Source organism: Pteropus medius, unplaced genomic scaffold, assembly GCF_902729225.1.
Source record: "Pteropus medius unplaced genomic scaffold, Ma_sr-lr_union100, whole genome shotgun sequence".
NCBI lineage: Eukaryota > Metazoa > Chordata > Mammalia > Chiroptera > Pteropodidae > Pteropus > Pteropus medius.
In genome coordinates, this window is record NW_024349225.1 from 410,734 (window position 1) to 437,874 (window position 27,141).

Consider the following 27,141-nt stretch of genomic DNA (forward strand, 5'->3'; position numbering starts at 1 on the left):
TATTTCATTTCGCCTCTGCCTGTTATGGCAATTCAAAATGGTATTTACCAACCAGTTAAAGAGTATTAGGTAGCAAAACTCCTGTTCCAAGGGAGGGAGTAAAATCAATGAGTGTTAAGAGGATTGTCAGTGCAGGCTATTTTTCAGTAGGTTAAAACAGCCATACAAGAGTTCTCACTAGATCTGGTTGCTTTCTAGTGACATTGCGGTTAATACATTTTAATCAGAAGCTATCATTGTGTGTACTGACTGGTGGGCTTCAAATAATTTAAAATGTTTTGTGAAACTAATTTTCATGTAGCTAGAATGTGAGTAGCACTTTCACATTACTGTGCTGCTCAGGTTTTAGCTTGACATTTAGAAAGAACATGGTTTGACTTAAGATAGACTGAATTCAGTTCCCAGCTCTATTATCTTTGTGCTCTGAGCAAGTCACTAGCCTTCTCTGATCCTCAGTTTCCCTAGCTGTACAATAGAAGAAATTAAAAATACTTAATGGAATTCTCACTAAGAATACAAGACTGGGCAGTTATTTAGAAAAGGCTAAATTTCATAATTAAGAATGATTCTGCATACATGAGTTCTTTTCTGATTTGGGGCTTTCATTGGGACTTGGCTTTGGTTGGAATTGATAAACCTTTTCCAAATTAGAACTCAACAGCCAGGATTATTTCATAGGTTAATAAATATACTTATCTTTTTGTCCCATTAGTTAGGTTTACATTTCATAGACAGCTATAAGGGTCTTGTCTTGAAATGCCAGACTTAATGCTGAAACAAGTTTATGCATGTCATGGCCTGATCACTGTAAAGCATTTTTGTTTCATAATAGGCTAAATACTGGAACAAATTTCAAAATTGAAAAGTAATTCATTAGAAGTGCAGAATACTTCTTAGGTGGTTTCACATGGCTACTATTTGGATTATCCAGTTTACTTAATAATCATATTTTGCTTGTTTTGAACCTAAGAATATTTGTGGGGGAAAAAGTCACTGAAATATTACTGTATTTTAAAATTATATTTTTAACTTATTTACTCAGACTATAATTGATATTCTTTATTAGAGTAAAGATAAATGTCATTATGTAAATTCACCTATTCATTTTTCTTTCCAATCTTCTGCAGAAGAATACTAAACCGGAGGACAACTAAAACTAGTTACTGTTTAACCTTAGGTCGTTTGGCTCTTACACACAAGACCCTTAATCAACTTGTGTATAGTTTTTGCTTTTTGTTTGTTTGTTTTTTTTGCTGTTATGGGCAAATCTTGTTAAGCATATGTAGATTATCAATTATTAGACACTTTTTACAAGGAAATACTGAACCTTTATGCCATTCAACATAGTACCTACCATTGTTTTATTTTATTCTGAGTGTTATACTGTTGCGTGAAGTATTTACTTCACATCAATATAATTGGGTGAAAATTTAAACGTATTTCCTTAGAAAAGATAAGAGATTTATTAATGATAGAAGTTGAGATATAGTCAGCTCTTCTCACTCCTTTTCTCTTTTTCATACCTTTATCTTTAGTCTCATAAATCACTCTATAGAGATTGTTCATCCACGGCCATCCAAGTCATCTGGAAGAAAAATTCCTTGGGTGCCAAGATTATTATGATCAGTATGTAGAAAAATTAAAAGAGACTTTTTTTGTGGAAGATATTTTTATTAGAGGAGTTGTTAGTGATGATAGGAATTAAACAGAAAGAATACATTGCTGACATTTAGAAACAGAAGAATTGTGATTTAAATTAGAATTAATGAAGTTAGAAGATTTTAGAAATAGTTTAGTTAATGTACCATTGCTAAGAATGCCTTTATAAAAATTTACTTATTGGATTTTCGACTATTTTCTTAGGTTCCTTTTTTTTCTTTCAATTATTTACCAGGTCTTCCCAACTTTTATTTAGTGCCTACTGACTATACTTATATCATAAGGAACAGTTTTTGTCTTATCATACGGCTTTTAGCTAAGATGGCGTAGAGACCTTGGATAAACTACCTGACGTGTCCAGGCCTTAGTTTTCTCAGTTGTAAAAGGGAGACAATGATAACTATATCATAGGATTAAGTGAAACTTAATATATAAAGAAATGTTCTTCAGAATAATTTGTTTGAATACATAGCCATAAAATTTTGAAAAAACATTTTCTCATATATTTTCAAGTCTACATCTATTATTTGTCACTGAGTTGAAATTTGTCACTGAGTTGAGAAATGTAATCTCCAGTGTATTGAAAATATTAACACTTTGAAATAAAGCTGTTATATCCTTGTTTAAAATGCATCCAATTAAATATAACTAGAGTAATGTGATGGTATCTATTTTATAAAATATTTGAACAGACTCCTAACAGTCTGAAAGTTTACATAGTTCCTTTTTGTCTTTGAAATCATTTCCATGCATTTTCCCTGAAGGATTTTATAATGTGCTTTTGTGCTTGAAAGCGCTTTATTGATCACCTGTTCAATTTCTCTACCACCATAATATGTATTCTTGTGAACATAAGGTTTTAAGTGTTAAATCTCTTCTGGTATGAGTTATTACAATGAATGCATAATTGATTAACATTCTAATAGTCATGGTGCCTTGAGTAAAGGAGGGCTTTGCTGATAGCCTTTGGCACTATAGAGGTTTTAAAATTTTAAGCAGTGTATTCGTAGATTTGGAATAGGTGAGAGACCTGCCTTTTTATTTTGGTGAGAAAAGGGCATTTTCAAGGGAAGTCAAAAGTAGAATGAGCAGATAGCTTAGACTACAGGTGAGTTCTCAGACAGATGGTCTTGGGAAAGAGAACAGGGAAGTTGTAGGTATGAAAATTGATTCCCATGAGATTATTCATGCTTATGTACCCCTTGGAAAGTCTTTGTTTATCCCAATGTGAAGTTGGTGAATTAAGTATATGATTCAGAGCCTAGTTTATAAATGGTAGAAATGAAAAATATATTTGGAGTATCTTAATAGTCTTAACACTTAAACTCTTTATAGAATATTCTATGATTTCAAAGTGCTTATTTTAAATGTCTTAAAGGAAATCTAAAAAGTAGAGTTTTATTTTTTATGCTTTATTTTGAAATTTGCTATTTGAAATTTGGTGTAGAAATCCCGGCTTATCAAAATTATGCAATTATCCTTTCATATCCACTGAGGATTGGTTTCAGGACCCCTCGAAGATACTGCATATAAGCTCAAGTCCCTTATATAAAATAGCACAGCATTTACATGTAACTGATGCACAGCCTCCCATATACTTTTAATCATCTCTAGATTACTTATAATGCCTAACGCAATGTAAATGCTGAGTAAATAGTCGTTAGTTATGTTGTTTAGGGCAGGGATCTCCAACCCCTGGGCCGCAGACTGGAAAGTCCGCAGCCTGTTAGGAACTGGGCTGCACAACAAAGTGAGTGGCGGACCAGCAAGCGAAGCTTCATCTGTATTTGCAGCTGCTCCCTAGCACTTGCATCACCGCCTCAACTCCACCGCAGATCATCAGGCATTAGATTCTCAGGAGCACTGGTCCCTGTTGCCAACAAGGTGGGGACCGCTGGTTTAGGGAATAGTGATGAGCAAAAAAAGTCAGTACATGTTCAGTATAGACAAAACCATCATAGGCCGAACCATATAGTACATATCCACGACAACATAACTTTTTTTTTTTTTTCAGAATAGTTTTGATCTCATGGTTGATTGCATCTGCAGATGTAGAATCCATGGATCCAGAAGGCCAACTATACTTTTGTTTTATAGTTGTTGTTTTTCCCCAGTTGGTCTCATAAATATACTTTACTAACTGCAGTTGAGGAGATCTAAAAGTATCAAAGGGATTAAACTTAAGTGTTTCCTTTAATACTTTTGAAAATTTCAATAATTTTCACAACTTATGCTACTATAGCCTATTAAAATTATAGCTTGCTATCTAGATTTTGATTTGTTTAATCCATTTGGAAGATAAAATACTTCTAAGGCTTAATTTGTGAGTCAAGGTTTGATTCTCAGTATTTCTGAATATCAGATAATTTTGAGGTATAATCTTAAGTATTACAGAAAACAAACATCTGGTTTAGGTTCTTTAGATATTTTAGTTCATTTCTACTTTTGTGATAGAAAAGGTAAAACTTTATTGGATGCAAAGCATCCTTGGGGTAAATTGTTTTTAATAATACAAGTTACTTTCTCCTTTTATAGGAAAGGAATCAAGTCTGAGTTGTCAGAAAAACAAAAAGGTCATTTCAGCTATTCAATTTTATTTTAGACGGGTTGTTGAGAAGAAGCATCAGCCATTTGTGTTAGAACCCCATGAGGTTTTATTCTTTTATATTTTTATTTGATTGATAATGTGAAAAGAAGCCCTTTTAGTGTAGAGAAAGAAGAGAGAACTTAACTGTTTTCAATAAACATATACTAGCAGTAAGTTATATAATATATACCATATACTAGCTACTTATAAGTATTAATTCATTTAATTTTTGAACAACTTTGTGAAGTAGGTACTCTCATCATCCCTATATTTAACGATGAGTTACATTGAGGCACAGACAGATTAAGTAAATTTGCCCAAGGTGACAAAGTTAGGAAGTGGCAGAGCTGGGATTCAAACTTGGAGTCTGGCTCTGTAATAGTTACATCATTATAAAATATCTCATTTCTGTGAACATCAGTTATTTCTTGGGCCTGGTTGACATATGCATGATTGAAAATGGTGAAGTCCAATTCAAGGGTTAGGGAAAGAACATTGTGAAATGCCTAAGTAGGCATTCTGTACTGCCAGACACCATTTCTCTCTCTCTCCACACACACACCCTATTAGAAGAGCTGTTGGTCCCCGCAGCTTGGATGCCAGTTTCTGCCAATCAAGTTGTTAATTATAGTGCTAAGATTTTGGGGGAGATACTTAACTGTTTATTCTTCACTGGGAAAAATACAAAAAAATAGTTTATATTTGTTTAAAGAGATATTTAATGAAATTATTTTAATTCAGATCTGTAATGCAAGAATCAGATGCAAGGAAATATGTTTAAATATTAAGCATCATATTAAGACTTGAGACTTAATGGAAACCTTTGTTGCATTCCATGTTCTATTAAGTAGTATTTAAATTATTGTCATAATCCATTGTGAAAAAAAGTGCCATGTTAAAGGTTTGAAGTTTAAGATATTCACTAGAAATAGCAATAGATTTTATTCAGTGAAGGCCTCTGACCAGTTTAGATATTTCTGTTTCCATTGAATGATTTGGTTCTTTTGTGTTTATGTTTTTATTTTATGTGGTTAAAATTAAATATATATTTTAATATTGAAGTTTTTAAAAGACATTAAAATTTATTTTCATTGACTAAATTTTGGATAATGTACTTCTAACTTGAATTTTCTTAAATTCTCAGCTATTTTTGTCCTATTTTATTAAAGATACTTATGACAAAAAATAGGTTTTGCTTTTAGATTTATTTTCTAATTGTGGTTTTTCTAATACTTTGATAGTATTGTCTCATTCTTCTCCATCCTTAATTCTTCCTTATAGTAAAACATATATAATTTAAAAAAACAATTTCAGGTTTGTATTTCACCAACAGTGTATCATTCTCTAATTAAAATTTCTTGATTGAATATAGAGTAGTGATGTATGATGATTGTCCAAAAATGAAAACCTACGGAGTGATATTAAATTATTGCTTGATAGATAACTTTTCTAGATTGAGATTATAGTGGCAGTTTCTTTATCCGTGGAAATGAATGTTCTGTATTCCAGATACCTTATAACTTCATAAATGATCATGGTTTAACCTCAGAATTCTGTTAATATTATTTTGGAATTCTGGTCATTAGTTGGTGGTAGCTATCAACACTTCATAAAAGTCAATTATGACATTCATAGACGAGTCTTTTTAAAATAGGTAGCAACGGATGCTTCATTTGTTGATAGTTTTAATGAACTCAGATGCACCTAAGAATGGGAAGAAGCCAGAAAAAGACCACTGAGTAATTAAAAGACAGACCCCATGGGCATGTACTTGTCTCTAGGATAGCCATGTCAGGCTTCATTCGTTCTGTATTCTCAGTTTACATGTAGTTTCAGTAGAGATTGATTTTTCTGACTTTAGATTATAACAGATGAGAAATAAATTAGAAACAGCAATAGTATACTCCTAGATTAGATGTAGACTCTTGGATTACTTTAAAAATAAGTAACATTCCTAACTTTTACATTTTTTGACTGTTTTCCTATTATATAGAACATATACTTTTATTAATATAAAATGTAATAAATAAAAAGGAAGTCTAAAAAGGAATAGCTGACAGGCTTCTAGTAAGGAATAAGATTAAATAAAAATTGTAAAATGCATATACAAATATTTAAGAATTACAGTAATCTTGACCCATTTAGATATGGAGCAAAACAGTTACCACCCAAGGTATTCTCAATGGTTATAAGAGTTTTTAATGACTCCTAAGTAATGTGTAGAGGTTGAGTCAGAGTTATTACTTATAAAGAAGAGATGTATAAGGTACTCAAGGAAGTCTTTAAACGGGGTTAGATTCAGTGTTTATGAAATTTCCTTCATTTTCATATTTGGGATATTTACCATATTTAATGTAAATCTGTTTTCCATCTATTTTCCTGTGCTTTATTTCTGTCTCTTTTGTAGGTATTGTACTAAAATAGAAATAAACTAATTTTGTTTACACTTATTTTGTATGTAAATAAAAATCCATCATATTCAAAGTAATTAATTTTTTCTCTAGGTGCTACAAAGTACACAGATAAAGACAATGGAGGAATGCTTGTGTGGTCTCCATATCACAGTATTCCAGATACCAAATGTAAGTTTTGAAATTGAATGTTTATGTCAACAAAGATCTATCGACTAATGCAAAATGCAATTTATATTTTTTTGGGAGGGTCTCTTAGATTCTTATTAAGAAAAACCATTTTGTCTGTTTTGTTTTGTTTTTTGATGGAGGTTTTATGTTAGAATGTTTTTCCTTTTGAAAGATAGTGGGTTGATCATTCCAATTTGTGTCAGGCCCAGAAGACTGAGAAATCCTAGGATCTGATGGCATTGCTGCTTAAATCCTCAAGCAGGGGAGGGAGTTACTATGTAGACATCTGCACAGGCTTTTCCTCAGTGTATGGAGCTGTAAAGAAATGCCTTCAAACTTCAGAGAGCCCACTATCATTACCATTTTAAAGAGGAAAGGGGAAAGAACTGACTTCAGCAGCCATCAATCAGGTCATCTTTGTACTCTCCATTTCTGGACGGAGACCTTCTGGATCAATGACCATGCACTTCTTGAATCATGGTGTGGCTTTAGACTTCAATGTGATGTAGCGGACCTGATCCTTTGCGGCACATCAGATATAGGAAACTTGCAGGTAACAAAACTAAGATCCCCACCCCTCCATTTAGTTATCATTGAATTTGCTAAAACAAAAAACCACTGAACAGCTATTCTAGCAGCTGTAAAATAAGATTGTCTTTTGGAAATATTTACTAAATCTTGTAGATGTTCCATAATGGTTTATTTAATCCCATGAAAAGTAATGATCTGTGCATAGTAAGTTATATTTAGTGATGCCATAAGAGAACTAAAAATTGAAAACTGAATATTATTTTGCATACTCGATAATTCTTCCTATTTAAAAGTTTCAGAATACCAGCAAAAGGTCTAGCTGGTAATCTAGGAAATTAATGCTCTTGAGGCATTCTTACACAAAAAAACATGAAACTGTACATTTGGCCTTGAACTGTCGGGTTTCTTTGATTTAATCCTCCTTACAGGTAAAGGTTTTCATTCACAAACAGTGTCAGCATGTCATTGGCTTTTGCTGTTTTAGTATTGTGTTACATACTAGTACATTTCTTAGCAAAGTGGGAAACAAAATTCGGAAAGGCAACATTCCTGGTAGTGTGGAGTCTGGGGAATATGCAACTGAAGGTCTAGGGCTATACATTGGAATCACTTGGAGAACTTTAAAAAAAAAAATCACACTACTGATGTCTGGTCTCTGTCTCAAACCAGTTCAATCAGAATTCTCAAAGGTGGAGCCCAGACTTAACTTTTTAAAAGCTCCCCTACTGATTTTAATGCACAGCCAGGGTTGAGAACCACAGATTTATTAATATTCTTTAGCCTTCTATTTATAGGACTGTAAGACATTTTCATTAAAGTTAATCGGCATATATTTAGACCTATCATGGATTTAAGTTCTATGGGTTCTAAATAAAATATGATACTTGGACTTTCTGTACCAAAAGTTTACAATCTTATGGAGATAAAACAACATCCATGAAAAATAGTTGTTGTTCTAACAGCATTATTGTTATAATAGCATATTTATGTATTAAAGTATACTAATAATAATAACAAATTCTTATAAAGTACTTAAAATTTGCTGGGTGCTATTCTAAACACTTTACATGCAGTTTAATCCTAGGAGGAAGGTACTGTTTTTATCACCATTTACACTAAAGAGACTAAGATACAAAAAGGTCAAGTTAATTGCCTAAAGTTAAAAACCTAGTGACAAGGCTGAGAATCAAGCTCAGGTAGACTAGCTGTTCTAAGATCAGAATTTTTAACTACTGCTTCTGAAAAACATGCTTAAAGAATTAATTTATATATATACATATATATAGCTATATAAATTATGTATAATTTGTACCATATATATGTGGTAGATAGAGTCGAGGAGTGACCGTATGGACTTAAAAAACTGAGTCCTGCTGAATGTGAAATGGCAGACTTTTCAGCATTGAGGCCTTGAAATAGCCAGTATATCATTGAAACTGTGCTTATCTAAATAATTCTATTGACTTGATTACATATGGAGGATGAATGATAATGGACTATTCAAACATCTTTTGTGTAGCTAGCAGGAAGAGCTTAAGAAAATTTTAGGGATACCTCAACATACTTAAAGTGCTGTTATTATGTATAGCTGGCCAAACTATAGCAAAACTGTCCTTTATACAGCAATCAGAAATGGGAATGTAAAGGCTTTAGACCAACTCTAAATATGAGATGGGGTCTTAAATAGCTAAGTGTGTTCAAATAATGACTGCAGTATAAAATCAAGAAATTATTTAATATTGTACACTATGATTATGCTCTGTTGGCTACCCACAGATTGATCATTTTTTGTATATAAAAATAGTTATAGTTAGGTCATCGAATTTAATAAGTATATGCCATGTGGCCATAGAAATAAGTCATACTAAGTAAAATTTTAAAGAGTAAACTTCTGATCCTGTACATACAAGTAAAAATTTTTTTTATAATACTTCATGGAAAATGACTTCAGCTATTCTCTTTACCCCTGGAATATAAATTTTTAAATTCTGCCCTTTTTTTTTTTTTTTTTTTTTAAAGTAGACCTGGGCAAATGAAGTAAATGAGAGTGATTGATTACATAACGTTGTTTCATTACAGTGGATGAATACATTGCAATTGCAAAGGAGAAACATGGCTACAATGTGGAACAGGTATGTGGAGAAACATTTTAATATTAAGGCTTACCTCAACGTTCACCAAATCCAGAGAACTTCTTGTGATAGTTTCTGTCCTAAGAAAGTGCATAAAGTTTAACCAACTTTTAGATACCACAAAAGTCCTAGCAAAGTGTGACTTTTCAGCATTAAGGACTTTGCTTTTATAAACATTATTCGTCTCAAGGGCTTAAATGTTTTTCTCTTAAGACCTCTATTTCTTATTCTACTTTGAGTTTTAAAAGTATCTGAAAGCCGTTAGGATTGCTCTGGCAAATAACCAAACAGGGAACATTTTTTTGAATACAGGTAAATTCTCTTTGACTTTTTAATCTAAAAGACCTGAAAGTTAAAGTTTTTATTTAAAGAAATATTTAAGACTTTTAAATTATGAATGAAATAATTCACAAAGAGCTTTTTAAAAATTAGTTACCTTTAAAAGGAGATGTATATGACATACGGTTATTATCCTTAGTAATGAGGAATTGGAGAACATGGAAAAGTGAAAATGAAATAGAGATTCTTTAAGTCTCATTTCAACTAAGTATTAGATTAACCTTTATCAGAATTAATAGTAAAATTAGTGAATTACCTGTAACCTGGATTATTAAGAACTAACTTTATAGTCAGTAACACGGGTAAATAATAAAAAATCATTTCTGTGAAAATGAGGTGTTTATCTAAATGTAGTTATCTTTTCTTGTGGATTTTGAAGCCTTTGATTTTGTTTTTAACTCTTGACTTTCTGTTTAATATTCATTTAAGAAATTTAATTTTTTAAGATGTGACTGCACATATGTTCATCTTCATGTTCATTTGATAACGAACAAAGTATAGAAATTAACTTTCAAGCTCACTCTTTAAAAAGTTGCTAAGTCTCTTAAAAAATAAAGCTTTATCCCCTAAATGATACTCAGTACATTCTAGTAAAGATAAAAGCCTGCTACTAACCCACAGTAAAAGAGAAAATTGTGGAATTGTTGGAAATTGTCCATTTCAGCTTTTCTATGATTTGCTAGTAAAGTCATTGACGTTATTAATATGCCTCATAATGATCTTTGTGAACATTATGATAATAAAGAACTTAAAAAATATAGGGGATAAAAGATGCTTACATTTGCAGTTGAGGTACTCTTCTTAGAGATGTTTAGCCCATGATACACTGCTAAAGGTTAAAACTAATGTTTCTCTACTAAGTCTTAACTGAGCACTTCCAGTTTTGTGTTATAATCGATAATTTCATTGAAATACTGATTTACTGGATATTTTCTTTTTAGCATATTTTTCTGTACACATTCACAAATGAATAAATGTGGGTAAAAGTCTTGCTGTGAGCCTACAAATCTGCTTTAGTAATTATAGTCACTCTCCTCAGCTCACTGTGTTTCCTAAATTCTGCAGCAAATATGATATGTAAGAACATTCATTGTTCTGAGGCCCTATTTAAAAGAAATAAATAAATGAGGTCTGCTACCTGGGCACTCCTGATAAAACGCCCCGAACTGTGAGTGTATTTTCAGCTGAAGTCATAGGCTTAATATTTTAACCTAATTTGTGTTTAACTCTCTTAAGTGTGTTGGAACATAAGTCCATTAAAAACCAAAGGGGAATGATTTCTCTTCAAAGGCACTTGGCATGTTGTTCTGGCATAAACATAACATTGAGAAGTCCCTTGCTGATCTCCCTAATTTTACTCCCTTTCCGGATGAGTGGACAGTGGAAGATAAAGTCCTATTTGAACAAGCCTTTAGTTTTCATGGGAAGAGCTTTCACAGGATTCAGCAAATGGTATGGTAATCTTGGTCTTACTGTGATTCATACCTGAATGATATATTATGCTTCCTAATTATTTAATAGGATAAAAGTTTTCCAATCTAATTTTAATTTTTAAATATTTTGAAATAGGTATATTTGCATACCATCCTATTTTCTTTAATGCACAACAGTTATGTGCTATTTTATTGTAACAAATTTTTATTATGACTTAAATATATTTGTAATTGTGTTATTAAGTGAGTTGTTCCAGGGAAATATCATAATTTCAATTTTATTTTTAAATGTTTCATTTTTTAACAAAGGATTTTTATTTTTTAATTTATATTCCTTTAGATATGAAAATCAAAATTTTATTAAAAATTCTGTAATTCAGTATTGTTCAGGTGCTGTCGCTTTTTTTTAAGAAGAAAAACTGCTCTTTATTTCTAGTTTTTAAATTTTTAGTATTGTGTCAAAATAATATAAGCCTGAGAAGTTGCTGCATTAAACTCTCTTAACCTGAATGGATAAAATAGATAATGTTTGCAAATATATCTAAGTGTCTTCCATACTTGAAGAGAACATTTTTGATTGAGCACATGTATCTTTGTTTGCCTATATGACAAATCAGTGCATGATCGTTAGTCACTTGAGTACCTAAAGACTTTATTTGGTAGCTAAAGTCTGTTTGCATTGTTATTTTAAAACCTGATTTAAAGCAAAATGATTTTAAAAATTCATTGTTAAGAATTTAATAGCTTTTCTTGAAAACATGCTAAGTGAAAGAAGCCAGACATGAAAGGTTATATATTGTATGATTCCATTTACAGTGAATGTTCAGAATAGACAAATCCATAGAGACATATCCATAGGGACTAGGTTAGGGAGAGAATAGTGAGTGACTGCTAATGGACGTAGGGTTTCTTTTTGAAGTTATGAAAATGCCTGGAATTAAGTAGTGACAGTTATATAATATAGTGAATATTCTAAAAACCACTGCCTTATATACATTAAACTGGAGAATTTTATGGTATGTGTATTATATATCAGTAAAAATCTTCAAATTTACATAGGAAAAAAAGAATTTGGTAACTTTAAGGAAAGTAAATATCGAATACTGGTATTGACTGTGCTGGGAACTTCGGGGGCTATTTTCACTATGTGACATCTTTCCCCTCTCCCCTCCTAACAAATAGGAATATTCAGAAATGTCAGTGATATAGGTTTGAGTAGGGTACTATACTATGATAGCACTTTTCAGCTCTATAATTCATAAGGGTACCCATGAAAATGTTTTTCATGTATGCCTTTGCTAAGTATCAAAGGATAATATCAGAAATATTATTCATTTTGTTAATTGGATTTTAGGAACTAAATTTGCTGATATTAACATGATTTTTTTCCCCAAGCTTCCAGATAAGACAATTGCTAGCCTTGTAAAATATTACTATTCCTGGAAAAAAACTCGATCTAGGACAAGCTTGATGGATCGCCAGGCTCGTAAACTAGCCAATAGACATAACCAGGGTGACAGGTAGGTTGGATGCCTTTATATAGTTACATTTTTAGGGCCATTGTATTGGAGTGCTTACATTTCCAAAGGCAGAAAAACAACACTTTGTAAGTACTTCTTATCCTTACATTCTTGTGTTTGCTCTGACAGGAAGAGCTAAATGATCAGAAATCTTAATAGTAAGAACTCTCTTCAACTATCTGTTAATCATAGGCAGCACACATTGCAACTGAGTTATATTTGAGCTGTGTTTGATCACATAATGCTACCTTTTAGTATTATATATTCAATACATGTATTTAGAATATGTTAAATATATTCTCTAGAAGATGCTCTTTCCACAATTAACTGAGTATCTGAAGTCCACATTATTGTAGCTGTATCTTTATGGTAGTATGAAAACATTTTGCTTCCTGGTTTTTGTCTGTCTTTATTCTCCAATCAGAACCGAAATAATATTATATCAAAGTAACGTATAATCCTCTTTCCCAAATGATACTTCTTTTTAAATATCTTTCCAATTGGGTTTTTTTTTTTTTAGCTAGAAATGTTTGCTAAAATAATTCTATATGCCTTAAATTTTTCTAAACAGTGCAGAAATCTAAATTATAAAAGCTTATCTTGCCAAGGACAACCCTTGTTCTGTTAGGGAGTATTTAGTGAAGTTACTAGCAAGGTGTATTATAGTTTAATATGAGCATGAAAATAGAATAAAAAGAAAGGAATTAAGTTTACTAATCTCTGTCTCTTGTCAGTGATGATGATGTGGAAGAAACACACCCGATGGATGGAAACGATAGTGATTATGACCCCAAAAAAGAAGCCAAGAAGGAGGTAATGATGATCATTAGTGTGCTTGTAATTGTTTTACAAATCCACTCAAAAAATGAATAGTACCTCATATTAGGAAAAATGTTTTTACATAATGATTTGGGAGGTAGTAAATTTCAATATTAATTAAGGGTTTTTTGAAAAACAGTCATATCTTGAACTCCAGTTAGTCAGTAGTTTAAGTAATTTTTGGGTTATCTCATTCAGAAGTATTAAAAGCTCTGCCACAAACCCTATTCTTTAATCCATAGAAAGGAAATAAAACCACCCTCAGGTGATACAGAGTATTCATTGTAAAATTAAGCTTCCACGTTTTGTTACCTATTTATCTTGAAAACATTTTTTGTTTGTTTGTTTCATGTTATAGCAAATTAGAAACGAGTAGCAGGTTTACTGACAGCAGTGAAAATTGGAAGCTGTCCCAAAGAAAGAGGTGGAAGAATCCCCAACTGGAAAAGTACTCATATTCCTCAATGTGATGATGATAATGATGACTTAAAATCATTATGAAAAGGCTAAATTGATATACATGCTTATTTATTAAGGCAAGGAATTACTTATAAAAAATAGACCAGATATTGATGAGTAAAGGCTTAAGAGGTAATAGACAGCTGTGGTATAATGAAAATAACAGTGAAATTGGAAACAAAATGTGACCTCATCCAATATAATGTCTCCCATTCCTCTTAAGGAACTCAGTGCCATGGCCCATTCTGGCCTTTCTCATCATCTTAAGCTCTTTTATCAATGAAATTTTAAAAATCTTATTCTTACCTCAACTTAATATTTTATTGTTATTTTACCAATTGCTAAATGGTCTCAAATTCTTTGATTCTTTCATTTTTTTTTCAAGTTTGCCTAGACCCAGTTATCAACTACTTAAATTGCTTTTTCTAATATCTTTAACCACCACCACCCCCCCATTTCCCTTATTCTTCTGCTAAACCCTCCCTAACCCTATAAAACCGCAATGCTGGAATCAGTTGCCGTTCTTGGTCTGAGAGGCACAGCAGGAGAAAATGGCACAATTGTGTAAATTCTTGCTACTTACAAAATGTAGTTTCCTATCTTAGAGTAGTCCTTAGTGCCTCTTAGTTTTTAACTTCCAAACCTCAGTTTTTTTCCATTAGTAAAATAAAAATGATAACGATTTTTTTTGAGAATCAAAGAGGTAATGAAAGCACTTAGTACCCAGTGCAGAGTAAATCTTGAACAAAAGTTGCTGTTATTCAATTATCTGAGCAACTATTTTGAACATTGATCCCTTTCTACACATCGCATACCACCTCTCACTCCCCCTAAAAACGTGGCAGATAATTTTACCTTCTGCTTCAGAGAAAAAATTTCAAGCAGGAACTCCTTTAAATACCAGTCTTTCCCCTGACCTCTGCTGCCATACTACTGTTTGTATCTGAGTGTGTTTACACTTAGAATATTATATTAAAATTATTGTATTTTGCCTACTAAGTGTGAACTCTTTGAAGTCAGGGGCCAGGTTACATTGTACATCTTGTATTCCTTACACATGTACTCTCAAAAGTGCAAATCTGTAGAAAATTTTTGTAAGTTTATTTGAACCAAACTGATTGCATATGCCAGGAAGCAAGATTTCACATGGTCCTGAGAATAACAGTTTTGCAGCTTTTTTTAATGCATTTGAAGTTAAAGAGAAAACTGAAGGAAGGTTACACAGAGGCGGGAGAAGGCAAAGTGGGGATTGAATTAGAAGGCAAAGTGGGGATTGAATTATAGGAAAGGTAACGAGATTCTGTGCTTTTTTTTTTAAGGGTGGTTACTCCTTTGAGGGGTATTCTGATATCTTAGAAGTATGTTAACTTAGATGCACAAGAACAACGGACAAGGCTGACTTAAAAACCTCCCTAAAGAAGTTATAAGCCTGAGGCATGACCTGCCCATTTTGGAATTTACGATCAGATCACCCAGTGAAGTTAACTTTCTGTAGAACCCCCTATTTTTCGTTCACACGCAGTACTCACTGTTCACTTCCTTGCCAGTACTTGGTATGATCAGACTTCTAAAATGTTACAAGTCTGGTAATATGAAATGATACTCAGTAATGTCTATTGAATGAACAGTCTGTGCCTGAATGCCTCTCTCACATTAAGAAAAGTTCCTTCCCTTCATCTGTGTAATTTCACTGATCGTTTGAACCTGTCCATTCCTTCACATCACCTCTAGGACTTCTCTCATCATTTCATCCCTTCTCTGTGCCATATTTTCATTGCAGCCCAACGTTATGTATACAAGTCTTCCATTTAAAAGCATAACTATCAACCAGTTTAGAAAAAACTATACTCCTTAGAATTATTTTACTCTTCAGTTTGCTTCAGTCTTCTAGTCCTTCATTTCCCTGAAACTGCTGACAGGTCAACAGTGATCTCCTACCTGCCACATCCAAGGATTGATTATTCATTGTATTCTACTTGTGCTTTCTATATCATTTCAAGTTACTGACTCCTTCCTGCTTCCTGAAAATCTCTTGGATTTGTGTAACACCATTCTCTGATTCCCGTGTACCTTTTTAACTGTCGTGTCTCAATTTTAGTCCCTCTTTCTTAATTACTCTTTTATCATTACATTTTAAATTCTCTCTCAAATAACTGTACATTTTTTTCATTTTCTCTTTGTTCTTCTGTGTGACTACCTTATTTTTAGGTTCTCTTCTCTGAATTATTGACACTTTCTATCTTAATCTCCATGCCTCCAGACTCTCCACATCACACATCTTCCAGTCGGTTCTTCACCGTGTTGCTAAAGCAATCTTTTTAAAACCGATTCTGCTGCTCTTAACCCTGACATGGGTTTGTCCATAAAATAAAACACAAAGTCTCTAGCTAGGATTTGTCCGCCCCACCCTGCATGTTTTTAATTACTAATTTTGTTTTAGTTGTCTTTTAATTCCCTGGATTTTCCCCTGGGTTATGTTGGTTCCTTTTTTCTGGAGTTTCCTTTCTTCCCAAATCCACCTAGGAAATTTCTCACAATTCTGTAAGATATAGTTTCTCTCTATGAAATCTGTGCTTTATCTTGAATTAACCATGTCCTTATTTTTCTGTAAATCTGTTGCAGTACTCACTGAGCTGAGTGGTACTTGTTTACTTATAATCTCCCCTCGCCCACCTGCCTATTCCTGGGTGGTAAGCTCTTTAAGAGCAATTCTATCAACTGGGCCTGGTACACAGTAAGCATTCATTCATATTTATTATAATTATAAAGCCTTAGTTACTGTACAAATATGAGAGATTAAGGGTTGAGTTTAGTTACCTAGAAAATATATGTATGTGGAATATTCTCTTTCCAATTATGCGAGATGATCTATACAAATTTGGTCTTTTGTTTGCCTCTGATCTCATCCTATTAGCAAATGACGTGAGGGAAATATAAGTTAAAAAGTGTTAAAAGGCCATTGCAGGGTTGTGGTCCAGGACTGGCACTGCATGTCAGTAGCTTGCTTCATTTCTCTGCTCTTTCACAAATGGTAGGAACATCAGACAAGGAGTGATACTGTATTATTGCTAATGTATGTTTCCTTAACCGCACCTCCCTCCCTTCTCTCTAGAGGGAACCTCCATCCTGAAAAGGAAGCCCTATCCTGAAACTTATCAATTATTCACTTCCCTTTTTTAATAAGTTTTATCACATATGCCTGTATCTTTGAGCAACTCTCATTTACTTTTGTCCATTTCAGGCTTTATTTAAATGATTTATTTAAATCATATGTATACTTCAGCTACCTGCATTTTGTTGTTTTTATGCAGTATGTTTTTGCAATTCATTTTATTGCTATTACAGTGTTCCATTGTATGTATATGTCACAACTTATTCATTCTCTTACCAATGAACATCATTTTCAGTTTTGTATTATGATGAACAGTACTGATAAGAAATATCCTGGATACAAATGTATAAGAATTCCCATGGGACAGAGGTTCTTAGCTATGTTTAGCATTGCTCCTGTAAGGGGCATTTAGAAATTACGGAGGTTTTTTTGTTGTTACAACGATTGTAGGGTACCACTGGCATATAGTGGGAAAGGGATGTCAGCTCTCCTAAAATGCACGGCACAGATTGTTCCACCAAGAGTAATAGTACCCCGCAATCGTTTAGAGTGGAATTATTCTGTTTTATAGTACAGTGGTCTCCCATTATGCATGGGGGATATGTTCCAAGACCTCCAGTGGATGCCTGAAACCACAGATAGTGCCGAACCCTGCATGTAGTATGTCTTCTCTTATACATACATACCTTTGTCCTTAATGACCTTCTTTAGCTCCACTGGAAATGTAGCAGCAGCTTTTTCGTTGGCAGATGCAGCATCTCCAGTAATTCCTATATTTTTTGGTCCAAACCAATTCCTGAATCTGTGTAACCATCCCTTACTTGGCAGTAAATGACTTAGTGTCTCTCCTTTCAGGGGACTCTGCTGATGTCTTCCTATAGGCTCAGTGTTTTCTGGTGCAACACTTGACCATTAACCAGAACGCATTTTTTGTTCATGTCTTCCATCGACAGATTTGATGCCTTTTCCATCTTAACTAAGCACTTATCACCCACAGTGGCCATAACTTTAACAGTTTGAGGTATAACAGCAAATCTAGCATGAATTTCTTTTAATTTTTTCACAATTTCATGGATAGATTTGTTCTTACAGTAGATCTTAGCAATCTCAGCATACAGTTTCTTTTCTTTCCTTATTAATTGTAGAACTTTCACCTTTTCACTTAAAGGAGACACTTTATGGCTTCTCTTTGGCATATCTGAATTGGCAGCATCACTGCCGTTACTCTTTGGGGCCGTTATTAAGTACAGTAAGGATTACTTGAACACAGGCACTGCAGTGCTGCAATAGCCACTGATACCTGAGAAGGCTAAGTGACGAACAGGCAGGTACTGTATACGGTGTGGACACTCTGGACAAAGGATGATTCGTGTCCCTGGTGTGACCGAGCAGGGCAGTGCGAAATTTCATCACTCCACGCAGAATGGCAAGCAATTTAAGATTTAGGAATTTTCGTTTCTGCAACTTTCCATTTAATATTTTTGGACCACAGTTGACTGTGGGTAGCAACCTGGGGAAAGTGAAATTGCAGACAAGGGGGGGACTACTGTATAACCGTGTTCAGCTTTACTAGGTAATGGCACATTGTTTTCCACGTTTGCTGTGCTTTCGTTGGGCTATTAGAGTACTCATTACCCACTTCCCTGCCAATACTAGATATGATTAGTCTTTTAAAATGTTACAAATCTGGTAATATGAAATGGTATCTCGTGTTCTCAGTTTCATTCATTAGGTTACTAATGAAGCTGAATATTTTTTCATCTGTTTACATTCCATTTTTTCTTTAATGTTATCTGTATGTGTCTTTTTACCTACTTTTTGATTAGGTTGTTTTTGTCTTAAAGACAGAACATATAAAAATGTTTTTATTATTAAATTCCTTATATATTCTTGATATTAATCTTTTGGTTAAATATGTTAAAAGGTCTTTTAACAGTTTCTGGTTTATCTTTTAATTTTCTACAATTTCCAAATTTCAATTTTTTTATGTTTTAAGTTTTAAAGTCGCTTTTTACATGTAAGTACTTGATCTCTCAGTGGTTAAATTTTGTTCATGTTGCAAGGTAGAGATCCATTTTATTTGTTTCTGATATGGAAGTGAGTTCATCTCTTTCAGCTGATCTGCATTGTCAGCTTTATCATATATGAGATTTCTATATATGCATGGCTCTCTGTTCTGCTGCTTTTGCCAAATGTCACTTGTCAGTCCCATGGTGTCTTAATTACTGTCGCTTTGATGGCTGCAAGTATAAGTCCCAGAACTTGGTGGTGGTTCTTAAAGAGTAAGTACCTGGCTCTTCTTGAATCTTTGCTCTTCAAGCTTGTCAAATTCCTAGGAAAGCCTTACTGGATCTTTCATTGAATCTGCGTATAAACTGAGAAGTGGTGAAAACTTCGTGTAATTTATTTGTAGGTTATTTTGTATTTCCTATGTAGAGATTTATATTATCTGAAAATAATAGCAGTTTTATTTCCTTTCAACACTTGCATACCTTTTATTTTCTCCCTTAACAGATTAGAATCACAGTTGTAATGTTGAAGATAAGTTATGATAGCAGATATTTTTATCTTATTCCTGATTTTAGAGAGTTTGATTTTTATGTTTTAACATTAAGTAGGATGTTATTGAAGGTTTTTGACTTGCTCATGTGACTGGTAGTTGATATACTAGCTGTCAACCAGCATTCCTCTCTAGCTAGGTGGTCTGCGAGTAATCTGACTTCTTACCATGGCCTGGTTCCTCCAAAAGAATCATCCCCAAAGCACTAAATGGAATCTACCCAGCCATTTCTGGCCTAGCCACAGAAAATACTCAGCTTCTGTTGCCTTCTGTTGGTTACAAGTGAGTTATTAAAGTTTGATACTAAAGTATCAAAAGGAGGGGATATAGAACTCTCACTTCTCAATGGCTGGAATGTTGAGGAATTTGATGATATGTTTTAAAATCTCTAAGCCTAGAATATGGAATTTTCATAAATGTTTTATCATGTGTGCTCGAGAAGACTATATACTCAATTATTGGTTACAAGGTTTTGTATGTGTTTAGTAATTGCAGCTTTTGAATTCCATGATTGAAATCTATATTCTTTTACTGCTTGCTTGTTTGCTAGAGTTGTTTTTATTGTTCTTTACTGTTTATGTGATCAATCATTGAGAACTGATGCTTTTTATATTTTGAAGCTATTGTTATCAGGGGCATAGATGTCTAGTATTGTTTTATTTTGCGGTTGAATTGAGCCTTTTGTCAATATGCAGTGATCTTTTATCTCTTGTAATGTCTTCTGCTTTAAACATTATTTTGTCTGGTATAACTCTACCATTTTTCTTTTGTTAAGTATTTGCCTGTTATATCTTTATTATTTATGTTCAACATTTCTATATTCTCACATTTTAAGTATGTCTTATAAGGAGGATATGGGTGGGACTTTATATTTTATCTGGAGGTTTAGTTCCTCTATTGAGCATGATCACTGATATATTTGTATTTTTGTTCTTTTTTATTTTTACCTTCCATTTCAATTGCTTTTTCTAGTTTTCTTTCTTCTCCTTCATCGCCTTTTTTTAGCATTAAGAATCCATTGCTTCTTCCTTTTTTTTTTGCTCTCTTTAGTTTGAGATTTTTCTATATTTCTATTCTTATGTGTGCTCTAGAAATTTTGTCCTGCATATTTAACTTCAAAATCTAATATTGGTGTTTTATTATTAGATTAATAATAATAAAAAAGGCCCTTAGAATGGTTTCAAGGCCCTTAGAATGCTTTGACTTCAACTACTACCGTCATGATTTATATGCTATTTTTAATATTTATATATATTATTTATATGCCAGTTTTAGTTATATTTGGGTTTAAATTTCTCAAATTAAATGTATAGTCAGTGTTTATTTAAATTTATACCCACATGCTTAAAATTTTTTTGCTTGCTATTCTTTCTTTAATCTTAGACCTTTCTTCAAAAACAATTTCCCTTTTTCTTGAAGTGTATCCTTCACAAGTGAATTTACTGAGCATCTGTCATTTATAAACCCAGTTTTATAATGTTCAAATGTCTGTTTCTTCCTTGCTCTTGAAACCTTAGTTTTGCTGGTATTTGACTTTTATGTTGACAGTTAGTTGAAGATCTCCTACTACTTCTGATTTATATTACTGCTGTAGAGAGGTCTGCTGGCAGGCTAATTATCATTCCTTTGGAGGTAATTTGTCTTTTCTCTCTGTTGACTTTCATGATCTCTTCTTTGTATTTAGTGTTCCATAGTTTTACCATGATGTATTTGAGTATGGATTTCTTTTTTATACTTGTTTTGGATTTATTGTATTATCTGAATCTTATGTCTTAAGTTCTATAAAATTCTCATTTGTTGCCTCTTTGAATATTGCTTCTCCTTCATTCTATTTTTTCCTTTTGGATTCCCATTAGAAATATAATGGAATTTCACATGTCTCTTAATCACTCATATTTTCCATCTTTTTTTCTTTCCATAGTTCCATATGGCACTGTGGGCATTTCTCTCATATGTACATTCCAAGTCAATAATTTTCTTTTGAACTCTGTCTAATCTGCTAAGTAACCCATCCATTGAGTTTTTAATTTTGTTTCTAATATTTCTTATATCTAGATGTTCTGTCTGGTTCCTTTGCATATCTGCTTGTTCAGTTTTGATAGACTCTTATTCCTTATAAGAATATTTTGTATTTTCAGTTTTGTCTTTTATTTCTTTGTACACATGTAACAAACACATTTATAGTATTATCTTTATTTAGCAATGCTAACATCTGTAAGCTTTGCAGGTATATTCTATTGTTTGCTTTTCTTTCTCACTCATAGAACTTGCTTAGCAGTTTGTGGTTGTGAGCTCATTTTCCATGAAACGAACTTGGGAAAATTTTTGAGACCTGGGTTTAAAGTGCATTCTTCTAGAAGCAGTTTGCATTTGCTTCTGCTAAGTGTCTGAAAGCCTTACCAACCTGAGACACTTTAAATTTTTGATTTGAGAGTTTTATTGAAAGCCAGAGAGGTAATAGAAGTTTAGTCCCCAAACTTGACTGAATGTAGGCCTCTGGTTAGGGAGACTCGATTTGGTTTCTTTTCCATTCAGCCAAGGATAAGATAGGCATGACTCCCTTTAATCATCTTCTCCCTCTGCAGGGCAGGGGCATTTTTTCCTATTTGCACAATGACAAAATCCCCCTCCAGAATTCTGGCTTTATCTCCTGTGCCCTATACCTGCTGTCCATTGAAGCCTGGTCTTCAGGCAAATGCCAACTCTTACATCCTCACTTATCCCCCTGGATTCCTGCTTTCTGGTCATTTCTGCTCTCTGAGGAATGTCCTCACTTCCCTGCCAGCTCAGAAATGAATTTTAAAGGATTTTTTCAAAAAATACTTGATCTAGCAATTTTAGGAGCACTGTACTGGGAGGAGTTTCCCTGAACACCAAATCTGCCATGTGTGGCTTTGAGTTGGATTTTAAGCAACTGGTGGATTATGTGCTTTATTACAGTTGTTTTATGACTTACTCCGAGTTCCTTTTCTAAAGATTTGGATTATTAAATCTATTCAGCGGAATAGCCTTCAGCCTACTTGGACACAATTTCTTTTGGATTCCTGTCTCAGAAACATGGAAAAACATTGTATTTTTATATCACACTTTAAGAATATTATTAGAATTTTCTTAATGTCTTCCATAATGCAAATTCACATTTTGTTTTATTCACAGATTAATGCTTGGAATTTAGAAATGTCATGATTGAGATAATTTTGTGTCCTTTTTAACCGTTAGAGGCGTACTTCTCTTTCAACAACTCTGAAGTGAGAATGAAATGTTACCTTTTTGTATCAGCTATCTAATCTGCCACTTGTCGTTATTCGTAATTTGCCCCTTTTTTACTTTCTTAAAAAACTTCGTACTTAATGACATAGCTCTTCCCCGCCTTTTATTGCTTAGGGAAAATACATTCCATTTGAAGCAAACTGGAGTAAAGTCCAACTTATTTTTTCTTTTGTTCATAGCCCTCTGGGTGTAGAAAGGAAACATTTTATTGAGTGGATTAATCAAGGATATGTTATGTTGTATGCTTATTTTTCCCCAGTTGATGAGTGCTCTGTGTGTGTGTGTGGACTCGTAAATAATGTAATTGGTTAGAAGTATTTTTTAGGTGTACTTCGTACAGAAGATGCTTCTTCTAGTAACAGACCGTTTTCAACTTATACGTGTGTAAAAACCAAATCACCTATTATTCTGTCTTTATTCTTCTAGGGTAGTACTGAACAGCCTGTCCAAACTAGCAAGATTGGACTTGGAAGGAGGGAGTATCAGAGTTTACAACACCGCCATCATTCTCAGCGTTCTAAGTGCCGTCCACCTAAGGGCATGTATCTAACCCAGGAAGATGTGGTAGCTGTTTCCTGTAGTCCCAATGCAGCCAACACCATCCTGAGGCAACTGGACATGGAGCTGATCTCTTTAAAACGTCAGGTATTATATAAAAATCATATTTTTAATGATTCTGTCCATTTTGCTTATCTACTTTTACCTCAGTAAACTCAGTTTTTGCAGATTTTTCTCAGCCACCCATTTACATAAGCTTCATTCTTTAAAATTTACTTTATTTTCAAATTGTGAGATGCCTCTGTCTGTTTTAGATTTGAATCCCACCATTACTACCTGTTAGCTCTGTAATCTTGGGAAATAATTGAATCTGTCTATACTTCAATTATATATCTGTGAAATTGAGGATAATAATCATTACTTTTCCTACAGGTTGTTGGGAATGATTTGAAAATGACACATGTAGATTGTTTAGCAGTGTTTGGCACATTTTGAAGACTCAGAGAATAATGGCTGCTCTCTTCATCATCATCATTCTCACCAGTAGTAGTAGCAATGGTATTGTAAAGGAATCATCATCATAGTCAGGGAGTGGGTCAGAGTCAGGATCTGGAGTCTGTGAACCTAGGTTCTCACCCTGGTTATACCATCTACTTCCTATGTCACCTTAGGGGACCTGCTTAACTTCTCTCAACTTCAGTTTCCTCATCTTGAAATGTGGATGATAATACAGTGGTTTGGAGGAATTAAACAAGATAATATGTGATAACTGCTTAAATCATTGCCTAGCACGTAGTGTTAGTTAATGGTTGTTTTTCAGTCTCTGGCCTTTCTCAGTCTTCTTTTCCCTTTTTATTTGTTACTGTTGTTGTTTACACTACTCCTTAGATCTAGATGCTCTTTTAGGTCTATAATCTTTATCTATGTCAGCCAGCTATGATTTGCTCCCAAGCTCTATAGCTGTATATACCTACCCTGCCAGACATTTCGTCTAACCCTCAAAAGACTTTTCTCTGTTCTCTGTCTGTTGAAACATAGAATCATCTTCAATTCAGCCCTTGCCATTATCACTCCCCCAACACACAAACCCAGGTGGGGACCAAGTTATGTGAGTTTTATCTCTGAAATTTCCTTTAAATCAAACCTTTCATTTTTAATCCCATCACTACTACCCTTGTTCAGGCCCTTATTAGCTCTTGTCCGATGACGTCTGTTGTTGATTCTCCTCCTATCCACTTTTCTTCAGCACCCTGTTGCACATTGATGTCAGTGTTATCTTTTAAAAATATGTTCTGCTGTGATGAAGATCACATACCTTAAAGCTCTTTATTAACTTCTATTTGCCTTTAGCAGGTTATAGCAGAGGTAGACAGGATTTCGTAAGAAGGTCATGTTAAGAAATATGAAGTTCGTCATGAGTTAGGAAACCACTGAAGGATTTTAAAGAGAGGTATAACATGGCCATATTTACATTTTCTGGCTATATCTCTCTGCCTTTTTATTTTTTCTTTTTTTAGTAGTTGCTGTAGGGCTTACAGTATGCATCCTTAGCTTACAATACCGTCCTTGCTTAGGTATTATAATATACAACCTTAGAGTTAATATTTGAACACTTCACATAAAATGTAAGAACCTTGTAACAGTATAGTGTGGAACCAGGATAGTTTCTCTGTATCCCAAACAGTCAGATTTCTCTATCCGTTAACCCTAGTTACTCACCCAAACTGCTCTTATATTTGTCTTTTCATCTCCAGCAAACTTTCTGAATAAATACCACGTTAACTTCTTCTGCTCTCTTACCACCCTTCCCCATCCAGTTTCTGTCCCACACCCCATTCCTGTTCTACCACTGAAAAAGCTGTTTTAAGACCATTTATGAGAAAGTTGTCAGGTCTAATGCCTTCTTGGTTCTAATCTCTCATGACTACTCAGTAATAGTTGACACTGACAACCATTTCTTACTGCTTGGAATTTCTTTCCTTTGACTTTTATGACACTGGACCCTGTAGTGTACATACTATATTTGATTGACTACTTAGCCTTTAGTTGAACCATGAATGTATGCAGGATTCCCATCTTCCAAACCACAGCCCTCCTTCTCTTCAGAGAACTTCTAAAACGCTTTGCCTATAATATTTTTAAAGTGCTCAAAAATTTTTTTAATGAATAAAAGTACTCAGTCACTTCTATTCATACTTTATCCTCAACATTACAGTTTACTTCACTTATAGACTGTTTTTATTGATTTTTATAAAGGAACTTTTTTAAAGTTTTGAGCCCCTTGGTTATTTATTCGATGTATAACATAGTAAAGGTTTGCATTATTGGGTTTACAAATTCCACTATTTTTATCCAGACACAACTCATCTAATTGTTGTCCAAACTGAATTCTTCTATATCCACTCCAGTTATCTGTTTCTCTTTTTGCATTTTCTGTCTCAGTGAACAGCACCACATATACTTGCTCAAGACAGTGAGCAAAGAGTTACCCTTGATTCCCCCTTCTCCCTAACTAGCTGTAATCAAGTGTTTACAGAGACATCTCAGTATTGTTTCAGAGTTATTTTTTTAACCCATGTCTGTGTACCACCAGCACCATGCCTTCATTCCTGCTGTTTTAATTGAAGTCTTCACCTGGATTTTTAAATTAATTATTGTCTATCCTTTTCACACCATTCTATTTTCCAAATTACTATTGGAATTAATTTTCTACAAAGCAGATATGGTTATGTTTCTCCCTTGCTTAAAAATCCTTTTAGATACTTTCAGTTTTTAGGCAAAATTTAAATTCTTTGGTCTGGCTCCAGCCTAGCTGCCCAAGCTTTAGGGCTTTCCCACCTTGCTCATGCATCCTGCCTGGAGGGCGTTCTCCTCTCAGCCTGTCTGCCAGCTCAATTCTTGTTAATCTTTTAAAACTCAGTTTAGGTGTCATCTCTGAGACTGTCCCCAATTTTCCCCACCACCCCCACCCATTAACACACACACGAACACACTTACTCTCTTGTTCTTTTTCTCTCCAAGTCTAAGTTAAGTGTTTTAACATTTATCATACTTTTATTTATTTATCTCCCCAGTAATCTGTGAAATCCTTAAGGACTGAGATTTTGCATTTCTCTCTGTATATCTAATATCTAACGTGGCTGACTGACTAACCACATTTGAACCAACCTAGGTTTATACATTTTAGCTTTGTTTTTAAGATCTCTGAGGAAAAAAAATTCACAAATCACTTTATATTTGAAAAAACTAAATGAACAAAATGAACAAAACTAAATGAACAAAAATCCTAATCTTTAATATTCTATGTAGAAATTAACAATATTGCTAATAGCATAGTAGTTAAAAACTTGGCATAGTTCAAATTCAGGATCTGCTTTCTATATCTGTAGCCTCGGGCAAGTTTCTTCTTTGTGCTTTACCTTCCTCCTCTGTAAAATGGTTTACAATGGAAGTAAAATCATTTCTGCTACAAATCTTGTTTTGAAAACATGAATTTGTTCCAACACAGTTGACATACTAGGGAACAGTTTGAGAATTTTGCATTTGCTTATTTGATTTTTCTTAGCAAAAAAACGAACCTAGCTATCTAAGTACATACCCACACACTTCAAATGTGTACTATGTATATATATAAACATCT

At 33.6% G+C, this 27,141-nt stretch overlaps 1 protein-coding gene across 7 annotated transcripts in view; it reads left to right on the plus strand.

Annotated features, from left to right (window-relative positions):
* Positions 1–27,141, plus strand: part of RCOR3 (REST corepressor 3) — a 49,319-nt gene that overhangs the window by 1,945 nt on the left and 20,233 nt on the right. For 4 of the 7 annotated variants that reach the window (XM_039881128.1, XM_039881130.1, XM_039881129.1 and 1 more), the window contains exons 3-8: positions 6,751–6,828; positions 9,439–9,491; positions 11,121–11,282; positions 12,659–12,783; positions 13,518–13,596; positions 23,430–23,648. In XM_039881128.1, coding sequence (XP_039737062.1) covers positions 6,751–6,828; positions 9,439–9,491; positions 11,121–11,282; positions 12,659–12,783; positions 13,518–13,596; positions 23,430–23,648 — 716 coding nt within the window. Of the gene's footprint in view, positions 1–6,750; positions 6,829–7,031; positions 7,382–9,378; positions 9,492–11,120; positions 11,283–12,658; positions 12,784–13,517; positions 13,597–23,429; positions 23,649–27,141 lie in introns of those variants that run through there. The other 3 variants (XM_039881132.1, XM_039881133.1, XM_039881134.1) reach the window with 3 other exon arrangements.